The sequence below is a fragment of the Macaca fascicularis genome, chromosome 9, assembly GCF_037993035.2.
Source record: "Macaca fascicularis isolate 582-1 chromosome 9, T2T-MFA8v1.1".
In the NCBI taxonomy this organism is placed as follows: Eukaryota; Metazoa; Chordata; class Mammalia; order Primates; family Cercopithecidae; genus Macaca; species Macaca fascicularis.
The window spans coordinates 104783698-104796056 of NC_088383.1; the positions used below are offsets into that span (position 1 = coordinate 104783698).

Consider the following 12359-nt stretch of genomic DNA (forward strand, 5'->3'; position numbering starts at 1 on the left):
AAAGGGAGAGAAATCTGGGAAAATAGGGGTGTGGTTTAGGCATCCAGGAGATACTATATATAAAACATCTGGCATAGGTCCAGATGGTACATGATGCAGGCATAACAAATGTTCTCTCTCTGCCAAGGGTGTCCAGGAGGCAATGCCTATCTGAAGGGCTGAGGGATGGAGCAGCAGACAGAAGTCCAGGCTGAACTAGAGAGGTCCTGGCCTGTTGTCCTCAAATTGAGGGCAGGAGAATTGCAGAGGAGGCTGTGGGCATCTGGGTGTATATTCACAACAGCTAGGCTAGGTAAGGGCAAGGGATGGCAAGCAGCTCTTAATATTTTTAGTAGGGAATAGGATGAGTAAACATAGGAAGGACTCAAGGAAACAACCACTTTGCATGACTCAGATGCAAAAAAAGACATTAAGACAGAAGATAGAAGGTGAGATGTTGGCAGTGCTAGCAGTCCTCAGCAAAATGCTGCCTAAACTGTGTTCCAGAGCTGTGTTTCTCAAACTTTACTGTGCACATGAATCATCTGGGAATCATATTGGAATGCAGATTCTGAATTGGTAGTTCTAGGGTGAGGACTAACCAGCTCCCAAGTGATGCTGATTCTGCCAGTCCAGGGACTAAAGTGAGTGGTAAGGCTTTTAATGACACTGTTAAGATGCTCACAGAGGCTCTGGGCCAAAGGCTCTGGTCAACAGCATACAGAAAACTCAGATTAAACAAAGTTTAGGGGATGAACAGAAGTGCTGAAATTTAGTGTTTCGGAACCTACTAGACCACAGGAACTACTTTTTTCCTGGAGAACCTATTATTATCTCACAGAAACCTGTGCAGGAAAAGCTTCCTTAAGAGATCCTAAACTATAAAACTCTGCTCGCACTGAAGGAGTGCAGCACCACCCCCAAAGCCCTCTGGAAGAGGCCAACCTTCAGGTGCACCGGAGCTGGGGCGTTCCCCTCCCTTCATCAGGTCTACTAGAGAAAAAGAGGGCCACAGAGAGATGCCTATTGTACGAGTATGATTTCTCCTTCACTTCACTTCTAGATAAAAACATCTTACGCTGGAGTAAAGGAGAAGTACCTGAGTGAATACTGCTTTTCTGGTACCTACATTCTCTCCCTACTTCTGCAAGGCTATCATTTCACAGCTGATTCCTGGGAGCACATCCATTTCATTGGCAAGGTAATTTGGGGGCCTGTTGGGCTAGGGGGAGGTTGGGGTTCGGTGGTAGTGACTGAAGCAGTTTGGGGCTTGAAAGAGGGGGAAGTCAGCCTGGTGTAGCTTTGGCCTGATGTTCTGTTCTACCATTCTGCTTCGAACCCTGGCATTCTGTGTCAAGCCCTCCTGGGTCTGTTGGCCCGCTGTGGGCAACCTCTCTAAGGACAGCTACTTGCATTTTCAGTTGCACCTTCCCACATAACAGTGACTAATTCCTTACAAAACAAAACACAAAATGAGATATATTAAAGTAACAGCATTTCAGCAGCTACAATGACTGTGTGCTGACTTCAGCAGCCCTCTGAAAGGCCCCTTCCATAAGCTGGGAAAGTATGATCATGGTTTCATCATCCTTGTTGGTTATTACTTCAAGGTTGACCAATCTGAAAGCTCAGTGTGAAGAAGGGGACTGAGTGGCTGTGAATGATAAGATCATTGTTTAGAAGCCAGGCTTAGCATGAGTCCGGAAGAAGCAACTTCAATGCTGTGCTTTACCATAGCGCCACCTGCAGGTATCCAGGAATAGAGAACTCAGCTGAGCGACTCATGCTTGACCAAAAATACCCAGAGCAGTGTGTCTCTACCTTTTTAAGCCCATGCTCACTAGTGGGGAAAACATTTTACCCCCTGTATTAAATATGGTGATTTCAAGCAAAACAAAGCATTGAGACAGAGGGCTGTAGAAGGCCTGAGGATAACAGTGTCCTTACACTCTTGTCAGTGCTGATCTTGCTAATTCAAACTTAAATCTTTTCCTTGTTATAATATTCCAGACTTCCTTTAATTCCAGCACTTTATTTTGTTTGAAAGATTATACCTATGTCAAATTTAGGACTGACACATGAGGTAGTCATAATGCATGTGTGTATATACATTTTTTTAAAGAGACATGGTCTCACCCTGTCACCCAGGCTGGAATGAAGTGGTATGATCAGAGCTCACTAAAGCCTCAAACTCCTGGGATTAAGTGATCCTCCCCACCCAGGCTCCCAAATAGCTGAGACTACAGACGTGTTCCACCGTGCCCAGCTAATTTTATTTTCTGGAGAGACAGGGTCTCACTATGTTGCCCAGGCTAGTCTCAAACTCATGGCCTCAAGTGATCCTCTCTCCTTGGCCTCCCAAAGTGCTGAGATTACAGGCATGAGCCAGCCAGTGATTTATATTGTTTGAATTCTTCCAATGCATGAGCCAATAATTCTAAGCCCTAGGTGATAACTCCTCTAATGCCTCCAACCACAAACAACAGACTTTCCCCACTATTTGCAGATCCAGGGCAGCGACGCCGGCTGGACTTTGGGCTACATGCTGAACCTGACCAACATGATCCCAGCTGAGCAACCATTGTCCACACCTCTCTCCCATTCCACCTATGTCTTCCTCATGGTTCTGTTCTCCCTGGTCCTTGTCATAGTGGCCATCATAGGCTTGCTCATCTTTCACAAGCCTTCGTATTTCTGGAAAGATATGGTATAGCAAGAGCAGCTGAAATATGCTGGCTGGAGTGAGGAAAAAAATTGTCCAGGGAGCATTTTCCTCCATCGCAGTGTTCAAGGCCCTCCTTCCCTGTTTGCCAGGGCCAGTCTTGACCAGTGTGAAGCTTCCTTGGCTTTTACTGAAGCCTTTCTTTTGGAGCTATTCAACATCCTCTGCCTCAAGGACTTCCGGCAGACACTGTCTCTTTCATGAGTTTTTCCCAGCTACCCCTTTCTCCTTTGTACTTTGTGCTTGTGTAGGTTTTAAAGACCTGACACCTTTCATAATCTTTGCTTTATAAAAGAACAATATTGACTTTGTCTAGAAGAACTGAGAGTCCTGAGTCCTGTGATGGGAGGCTGAGCTGGCTGAAAGAAGAATCTCAGGAACTGGTTCAGTTGTACTCTTTAAGAACCCCTTTCTCTTTCCTGTTTGCCATCCATTGAGAAAGCCATACAATGCCTTTGAAGAAGGCAGACACACATTCCACTCCCAGCCTGCCCTGTGGGTAGGAGAATTTTCTACAGTGGGCAAATATGTGCTAAAGCCAAAGAGTTTTTTAAGAAATATATGTGCTCATGCAGTAAATACAGTTCTCAATCCCACCCAAAGCAGGGATGTCAATAAATCACATTCCTAGGTGATACCCAAATGCTACAGAGTGGAACACTCAGACCAGAGACTTGCGAAAAGCGGATGTACATACATGCATTCAAACATCAGGGCTTACTATGTGGTAGGTGGTATACACATATCACAAAGAAAAATACAGTTACAACTCAGGGTCACAAAAAATGCATCTTCCAACGCATATTTTTATTATGGTAAAATATACATAAATACAATTCACCATTTTAACATTTAATTCATATTAAATACATACAAATCAGTGACATTTAGTACATTCACAGTGTTGTGCCACCATCACCACTATTTAGTTCCAGAACATTTGCATCAACAAGAAATTGTCTAGAGACAAGACTATCCTGGGTAGGCAGAAACCATAGATCTTTCTGTTTACAGCTGTGGAAACCAACTGTACCATAAAGATAGTTCGCTGAGTTTTAAAGCCAAGCCACATCTTATTTTTCCGAGGTTTAATTTAGTGAGAGGGCAGCATTAGTGTGGAGTGGCATGCTTTTGCCCTATCATGGAATTTACACATCAGAATGTGCAGGAACCAAGTCTGGAAGTGTTGCCACCCCTGTCACAAAACATGGGCTTTGTTTGCTTATTCCATGAAGCAGCAGCTATGGACTTTACCATGGAAACATGAAGAGACCCTGTACCCCTTTCCTTAGGATTGTTGCAAGAGTTACCTGTTGAGCAGGATTGACTGGTGATGTTTCATTCTGACCTTGTTCCAAGCTCTCCATCTCTAGATCTGGGGACTGACTGTTGAGCTGATGGGGAAAGAAAAGCTCTCACACAAACCAGAAGCCAAATGTCCCTATATCTCTTGAATGATCAAGTCACTTTTGACAACAGCCAGCTGAATATAAAAACTTAATAAAGCTGTGGAAAGGAACTCTTAATCTTCTTTTCTGCTACTTACGTTAAATTCACTACATCTTGATTAGGAATCAAAATTCGAATTGGGACATGTTCAAATTCTTTCTAGTGGTAGTTGCCTATACTGTCATTGCTGCTGTTGGTTGAGCATTTGTGGTGTACCACGCTGTGTGCTCAAGGGCATTACATTCATCTTCTCATTTAATCCTCACAACAATCCGAAGAAGGTAGGTGTTACCATTCCCACTTCACAGAAACAGAAACTGAGGTTCAGAGAGGTTAAGTCATTTGCCCAAATGGCAGAGCCAAACCTGCCATGCACCTAACCATTATTTTCTTTCCCAAACATACCAGGCTGTCTCCTCATAACTTCCAAGCATGCACTTAAAACTCCACAAGAATACAGGGTTCATGGGACATGGTATTCATAGAAAGGGAGGCAGAAAGCTGGTCTGTTTCTGATAGGCTTGTGATTTAATATCATTCTGCTCATGTGCTTTGGATGGAAGCACGTGTGGCATATGATGCTAATCAGTGGTTCCTATACCCCCGGCTTCCTAATTTTAATGTTTGCTCACTGCACAGTAGATTGACATCAAATAGTGGCTGACGATGATGAAAATAAAGGTCAAATAAGTTAAGCCAATAGCAGCTCCCTTTTTCCTTCTGTCTGCATATACAAAGCACTGTCATGCACACAATCTATTCCGACCCTCACAACAACCCAGAAGGGTGTAAATAGTATTTCCATTTTACAAATGAGGGTCACACAAACGACTACATGGCAGAGCAGATACTGACACATCTGGTTGAAGCCTATTGCTTTTTCTTTTCTAAACACTTTCCCTCAGCAAGATGGAATTAGACTTCACAAGTCTCCTTCAGAGAACACAAATCTTTTGTTATTCCATTCCTGTTTTGTTGCCTAGGTCCAATCTCCCGCTCCCCAGAGACGCAAACCGCCCCCCCCCCCCCCCACAAAAACCCTTTAAGGTATTTGGGAGCCAAACTCCACTTGTTAAAATCTCAAATTATGGAGACAATCAGCAGATACAACCTAACCCCAATTCTTTTGAAGGAAAGGTTGATTTAGAGGCAGATCCAGGAATCTGCTTTGGGCCACTTTGGGTGGGGTAGATGAAATAAGATGGGTCACTGTTAACTAATTTTAACATTGGATTGGCCATTGGTTATAACCGATTACCATTCTCCCCTGGATTTTCACCCAGGACTCAAAACTTGGTTCTGCTAATCCTGTTCCTTTATGAGGAACCTTTTAAAGTTTCCTTTATAAGGTAGGAGTTTTTAAATTAATTTATTTTTTTGAGACGGAGTCTCACTCTGTCACCCAGGCTGGAGTGCAGTGGTACAATCTCGGCTCACTGCAAGCTCCGCCTCCTGGGTTCATGCCATTCTGCCTCAGCTTCCTCAGTAGCTGGGACTACAGGCGCCCACCACCATGTCTGGCTAATTTTTTTTTTGTATTTTTAGTAGAGACGGGGTTTCACTATGTTAGCCAGGATGGTCTTGATCTCCTGACCTCATGATCTGCCCGCCTCGGCCTCCTAAAGTGCTGGGATTACAGGAATGAGCCACCACGCCTGGCCAGGTTTTTTTTGTATGAACCTATAGGGGAGAAAAGAGATCAGCAGAAGTTGTTACTTTTTTTTTTTTTTTTTTTTTGAGACAGTCTCACTCCGTTGCCCAGGCTGGAGTGCAGTGGCGCTATCTTGGCTCACTGCAACCTCTGCCTCCTGGGTTCAAGCAATTCTCCTGCCTCAGCCTCCCAAGTAGCTGGGATTGCAGGTGTCCACCACCATGCCCGGCTAATTTTTGTATTTTTAGTAGAGACGGGGTTTCACCATGTTGGCCAGGCTGGTCTCAAACTCCCAATCTCAGGTGATCTACCCACCTTGGGCTCCCAAAGTGCTGGGATTACAGGAGTGAGCCACCGTGCCCGGCCGGAAGTGGTTACTTCTGTAGACAAAAGAATAAGGCTACTTAATCAGGCTTTCTGTGTAACAGAAAGAGAAAGAAAACATAAAAGTTTCAATTCATCCAATTCTTAATAAGAAATATATAAATAAAAGTTTTTAAAAGTACACTTCATTTTAATGTTGTATCAGTCAAGGTCCCTGCAAGAGACAGATGGTACACTCAAACTGGATAACACAGGAGAGTTTAAGAAAGCAACTAAATCCAAAATACTATCAAGGAATCAATATAAAAATTGTTAATATTTTTCTCATACTGTTTTCAAAATATATTGTGAATATTACATTTACAGCACATCTTAATTAGGACTAGCCGTATTTCAAGTGCTCAGCTCACATATTGCTTGTAGCTACCATATTGGACAGCACATGTCCAAAAAAATACATGTAAAGTTAAAGTTTAAAAGACACAGGAACTAAACCCTCATCGTCCTTCCCTTGGGAGGTAGTTTAGAGAGCTATAGATGCTGTAACATTTTTGCTATTGTTTATTATACATGACATTATTCCTAAAAAGGCTTTTGAGATCCTAGGTTGTATTCCTCAGGTTTTGTTGCCTTCCCATGAAGGTGTGAAGGCAGGGATGCCTGTTATTCAGTCCAGGATGCATGACGAGAGACCTTGGGAAAGTTTCATCTAGATTTAAAGAGAATTCTTGATGCTTACGTTCCATACTCAAAATGTAAATTTGAATATTAAAATAAAGATGATTTTTCTTTTGGAGCTAGTCTTGCTCTGTTGCCCAGGGTGGGATGCAGTGGCATGATCACTGCAGCCTCTACCTCACAGGCTCAAGCAATTCTCCTGCCTCAGCCTCCTAAGCAGCTAGGACTACAGGTGTGCACCACCGTGCCTACCTATTTTTTTTTCTGTAGAGACAGGGTTTCCCTATGTTGTCCAGGCTGGTCTCAAACTCCTGGCCTCAAGCAATCCTCCTGCCTTGGCCTCCCAAAGTGTTGAGATTACAGGTGTAAGCCACTGCACCCAGCCAAGATGAATATTTTAATAGCTCACAGAACAAAGTTTGCCACATAATGATAAAATTACTATTAAAACATATTCCCATTTATTGTCAGTTTAAAAGATGAACTGAGTTTCACCCAAACTGGTCTGGCCCCTCTCTGATAAAACTTCCAGTAGTTGCTGTCCTGTTAGAACATGACAGTTGCTCATAACTAGCTTTGCTTACTAACCATGTTTCTTTCCATTTGTATTAGGTTCTTTTTATAACAGCTCAAAGTTTCATTAATTGCTGCAATAAACATTGATTTTCATGTTTGTGAGTCTGCAAGCCAGCTGGGCGGCTCTACTTCAGGTGGTAAGGGTGGATCAGAGCTATTCATATACCTCTTGTTCTCCTTGTCTAGTGGTTTCTAGGGATATGTTCTCATAATGAACCCCACAGAGGCTCGTGAAAGTGAGAGGAAACTAGGATGCCTCTTAAGGCCTTGGTCAGGATGGGGTCTCCTGTCACTTCCATCGCAGTCTATTGTAAGTCATATGACCAAGTTCAATAAAATATAAACAAGTTAGAAAAGCAATGGGAGGAATGGCAAAGTCATATGGCCAAGGCCATGAGTGATTAATTTTAACACAGGAAAAAAGTGAAGCATTAAACGCAATTATTTAATATACAGTGCCTCATTAACTGAAATATAAAATGTGTTTACTGTAAAATATAATCTGCTTATCTCAGCAAAGAAATACTATCTTTAAAAAATATCATTACTTCTAAGACGTCATCAGTCTGCAACTTCTTTCCATAGCCTTAATCAGGATGCTCTGGCAGCTCCTACATTAGCCTCACATTGTAAACTGGTAGATTTCCTAGGAAACCACACATCTATTTATTTTTCTTATTTTATATGTTTAGGACAATGTATAGCTAATTACCCTACTTTTATTTGCATACAAATCTAATACAATCAGTTTTATCACAGATATAATGGATTTTTCAATAGTGAGGAGAGAGGTGCCTCCATGAGCCTTCTCTTTAGAAAAGTGGCATTCAAGACTCTTCATTTGAAGTGAAGATTGCTATATCTTTTGCATTGCTGTATTTTAGATAAATTAAGTTATAAATTGACAATATAATCAACTGACACCATGATCAGTGATGATGATCACCCTCATCAGCACTAGAGTTGACTTTTTGTTTTTATAACCCCTTTGCATGTATGTTGAATAGCAAAGTTCATCAGAGAACATGTATTAGTCAATGGTAAGTAAGATATCCTCATCTAAGAAATAACATCACCTCTTCTAATAAAGTTCTAAGAGAGGGAAGAAAAAGTCTTGGGAGCTAGTCAGGAAATAGTGTGTATTTGCAATTACCTAAACTGAACTCTACCATTACTCCTAACCCAGCTCCTCCTCCTGTGTTTTACATGATTAATGCCACCCCTGCCTCAACTAACCAAGATCAGCTTCATCACTGGGACCTCCCCATTCTTCCTGTGCAATATTTTTCTTTTTTATTTCTCCTTCTAATATTACTGTTATGCTCCAGTAAAGATCTGTAATATATTTCATCTGGACTGATACCAGGAATGGTGGTGTTGCTTCCAATCTGTTGCTGCTAGATTAATCTTTGCAAAGCACAGGCTTAATTTCATTGCTCCTTAACTAAAACCACTGGTGGCTTTCCAATGCCTAAAAAATAAAGTCAACCTCCCCAGCAGACATTCAAGGCTTTCAGTGATCCATGGCTGTCAGCTCTCTCCAGGCTCACATCCCACTCCACTCCTCTGATGTTTCCTACACTACACTACACTACACTACACTACACTACACTACACTACAGCCAGGTAGAATGACTGTTCACCCAACACCATTCAGGTTGTCTTCTCAACCTGAAATACTCTTGCACCTTCAAAGCTCAGTTCAAGTGCCCCTTCATTTGTGAAGCCTTCTCCAAGTCTCCAAGTCAGAATGTCTCTTCCTTGTGCTACCACAACCCTTTACCTGAGCCTCCATTAGTGCACTGAGACCATTCTGTTCAGTGTTCGGGTGAAGCTTCTTGGTGCAAAATATGTTACCTATTTCTTTCTGAAAAGTTGGATTCAGGGATATTTTAGTAGGACCCAAGGTAATAGTTCTAGCCAACCTCCCTGTCCACTGCCAAGCCGACTACAAACCCTTCTGTTGCTGGCGAGCTGGTCCATGCCACTAGTTCTGCTTCATTCTATTTATCTCTTAATGTAACCATCTTCTTCCTCCAGGTTTTAAGAACCAGCCCAACTCCTGGTTCCCTGATGAAGCTTATATTCCTCTACCCACATCGAACTTTTTCTTTTTGGAACATGCCTTTAGTTTCTGTGTAGTTTGCCATGCAGCACTTTATTGTACACATTATTAAAACAGAATTTTAAGGATTAGAATGAACCTTAAAAGATCACGCGTCTCAAAATTTAATGTACATACAAATTACCCAGGGATTTTGTTGAGATAAAAATTATTTAATTTTAATTAATATAAATAATTCAATAGGTCTGGGGTGAGGCCTGAGGTTCTACATTTCCAACAAGTTGCCAGGTAAAGCCAATGCATCTGTCCAGGAACCACACTTTGAGTATCAAAGGTCTAGATGACATTATCATTCCAAAGAGTTTCTTTTACAGGCTCTCAGATCAGTGTTCATCTACTACCTGACTACCTGACTGTCATTCATAGGCAGTCTGTTCCATAGCGGGCCAGCTAAAGTGGCATTTACAAAGCTCACTCCTCTTATACAACAATCCAAGTGTTTCTTTTGTCAGTTTTCTGTGCCCCAGGAGATCCCTCTCTGCCTTGCCCTCTGCATTTGGGGGACCAGCACCTCGCACTCAGTGAAGGTCTGGAGTGCTTAAGAGGGATTTCTTCCAGCTCTCTTGCCCTGGCCTTCAGTGTATTAGGTGTATTACCTCCATGCTCTCAGTAGAGGCCCATAGGAAAGAGTAGGTAGGTTATGCCAGCTCACATGCATCCTTTAAAAATGGTTTAAAAGTTTAGCTGGTTTCTTATTATTCCTGTCTGTGGATGTTTCCTTCTCCTGTCACTCTACTAGGGATGAAACAGCTAATCATGTTCAAGAGTTCAATTTAGATGGTTTTTAAAAACTACGATTGAATTAGTTCGTTTTCATGCTGCTGATAAAGATATATCTGAGACTGGGAACAAAAAGGGTTTAATTGGACTTACAGTTCCACATGGCTGGGGACGCCTCAAAATCAGGCAGGAGGCAAAAGGTACTTCTTACATGGTGGCCTCAAGAGAAAAATGAGGAAGAAGCAAAAGCAGAAACTCTTGATAAACACATCAGATCTTGTGGGACTTATTCATTACCACAAGAATAGCACAGAAAAGACCAGCCTCCATGATTCAATTACCTCCCCATGGGTCCCTCTCACAACATGTGGGAATTCTGGGAGATACAATTCAAGTTGAGATTTGAGTAGGGACACAGCCAAACCATATCATTCTGCCCCAGGCTCCTCCAAATCTCATATCCTCACATTTCAAAACCAATCATGCCTTCCCAACAGTTCTCCAATGTCTTAACTCATTTCAGCATTGACCCAAAAGTCCACAGTCCAAAGTCTCATCTGAGACAAGGCAAGTCCCTTTCACTTATAAGCCTGTAAAAGCAAGCTAGTTACCTCCTAGATACAATGGGGGATACAGGTAAATACAGCTGTTCCAAATGAGAGAAATTGGCCAAAACAAAGGGGTTACAGGGTCCACACAAGTCTGAAATCCAGTGGGGCAGTCAAATTTTAAAGCTCCAAAATGACCTCCTTTGACTCCATGTCTCACATTCAGGTCACACTGATGCAAGAGGTAGGTTCCCATGGTCTTGGGCAGCTCTGCCCCTGTGGCTTTGCAGGGTCCAGCCTCCCTCCTGGCTGCTTTCTCAGGCTGATGTTGAGTGTCTGTGGCTTTTCCAGGCACAAGATGCAAGTCGATGGTGGACCTACCATTCTGGGGTCTACCATTCTGGGACTGTGGCCCTCTCCTCACAGCTCCTCTGAGCAGTGCCCCAGTAGGAACTCTGTGTGGGGGCTCTGTCCCACATTTCCCTTCCACATCACCCTAGGAGAGGTTCTCCATGAGGGCTCTGCCCCTGCAGCAAATTTTTGCCTGGGCATCCAGGCATCTCCATATATCTTCTGAAATCTAGGCAGAGGTTCCCAAATCTCAATTCTTGACATCTGTGCATCTGCAGGCTCAACACCACATGGAAGCTGCCAAGGCTTGGGGCCTCTACTCTCTGAAGCCACAGCCCAAGCTCTATGTTGGTGCCTTTCAGTCATGGCTGGAGCAGCTGGGACACAGGGCACCAAGTCCCTAGGCTGCACACAGCACTGAGACCCTGGGCCCTGCCCACAAAACCACTTTTTCCTCCTGGGCCTCTGGGCCTGTGATGGGAGGGGCTGCCGTGAAGGTCTCTGACATGATCTGGAGACATTTTCCCCATGGCCTTGGGGATTAACATTAGGTTCCTTGCTACTTATGCAAATTTCTGCAGCCAGCTTGAACTTCTCCTTTAAAAAAATGGGTTTTTCTTTTCTACTGCATCAGCAGGCTGCAAATTTTCCCAACTTTTATGCTCTTGTTTCCCTTTTAAAACAGAATCTTTTTAACAGCACCAAAGTCACTTTTTGAATGCTTTGCAGCTTAGAAATTTATTCCACCAGATACCCTAAATCATCTCTCTCAAGCTCAAAGTTCCACAAATCTCTAGGGCAAGGGTGAAATGCTGCCAGTCTCCTTGTTAAAACATAACAAGAGTCACATTTACTCCGGTTCCCAACAAGTTCTTCATCTCCATCTGAGACCACCTCAGCCTGGGCCTTATTGTTCATATCACTATCAGTATTTTTGTCAAAGCCATTCAACAAGTCTCTAGGAGGTTCCAAACCTTCCCACGTTTTCCTATCTTCTTCTGAGCCCTCCAGATAGATGAGATGTTGGTAGAAAAGTTACGAGAGAAAAACTGAGTAGTCTCTGAAGAAATACCAAAATAACCCATACTAGGTTCAGGCAGGAGTTAACATCTAACCAGGTATATATAGAGAATAATGTCATAGATAACTGGAGAAAACATACTCTAAATCGGGGAAAGGCACATAATGACTTTCTCTCTACACCTCTTTGTCTCCTTTCAACCTTTTCTCTCTTCT

At 42.8% G+C, this 12359-nt stretch overlaps 1 protein-coding gene and 1 long non-coding RNA gene across 11 annotated transcripts in view; one reads left to right on the top strand and one right to left on the bottom strand.

Annotated features, from left to right (window-relative positions):
• Positions 1 to 12359, top strand: part of ENTPD1 (ectonucleoside triphosphate diphosphohydrolase 1) — a 206512-nt gene that overhangs the window by 172506 nt on the left and 21647 nt on the right. For 6 of the 9 annotated variants that reach the window (XM_045362158.2, XM_045362157.2, XM_074002287.1 and 3 more), the window contains 2 exons: positions 1043 to 1180; positions 2486 to 5163. In XM_045362158.2, coding sequence (XP_045218093.1) covers positions 1043 to 1180; positions 2486 to 2692 — 345 coding nt within the window. In that variant the 3' untranslated portion in view covers positions 2693 to 5163. Of the gene's footprint in view, positions 1 to 1042; positions 1181 to 2485; positions 5164 to 12359 lie in introns of those variants that run through there. The other 3 variants (XM_074002284.1, XM_065520129.2, XM_074002285.1) reach the window with 1 other exon arrangement.
• The window catches only part of LOC135964912 (uncharacterized), a 31437-nt gene continuing 22551 nt past the window's right edge, over positions 3474 to 12359 (bottom strand). Inside the window, exon 5 of one of the 2 annotated variants that reach the window (XR_012418007.1) lies at positions 3474 to 6181. This is a non-coding gene — a long non-coding RNA (uncharacterized lncRNA). The remainder of the gene's footprint in view (positions 6182 to 12359) is intronic. The other variant, XR_012418008.1, reaches the window with a different exon arrangement.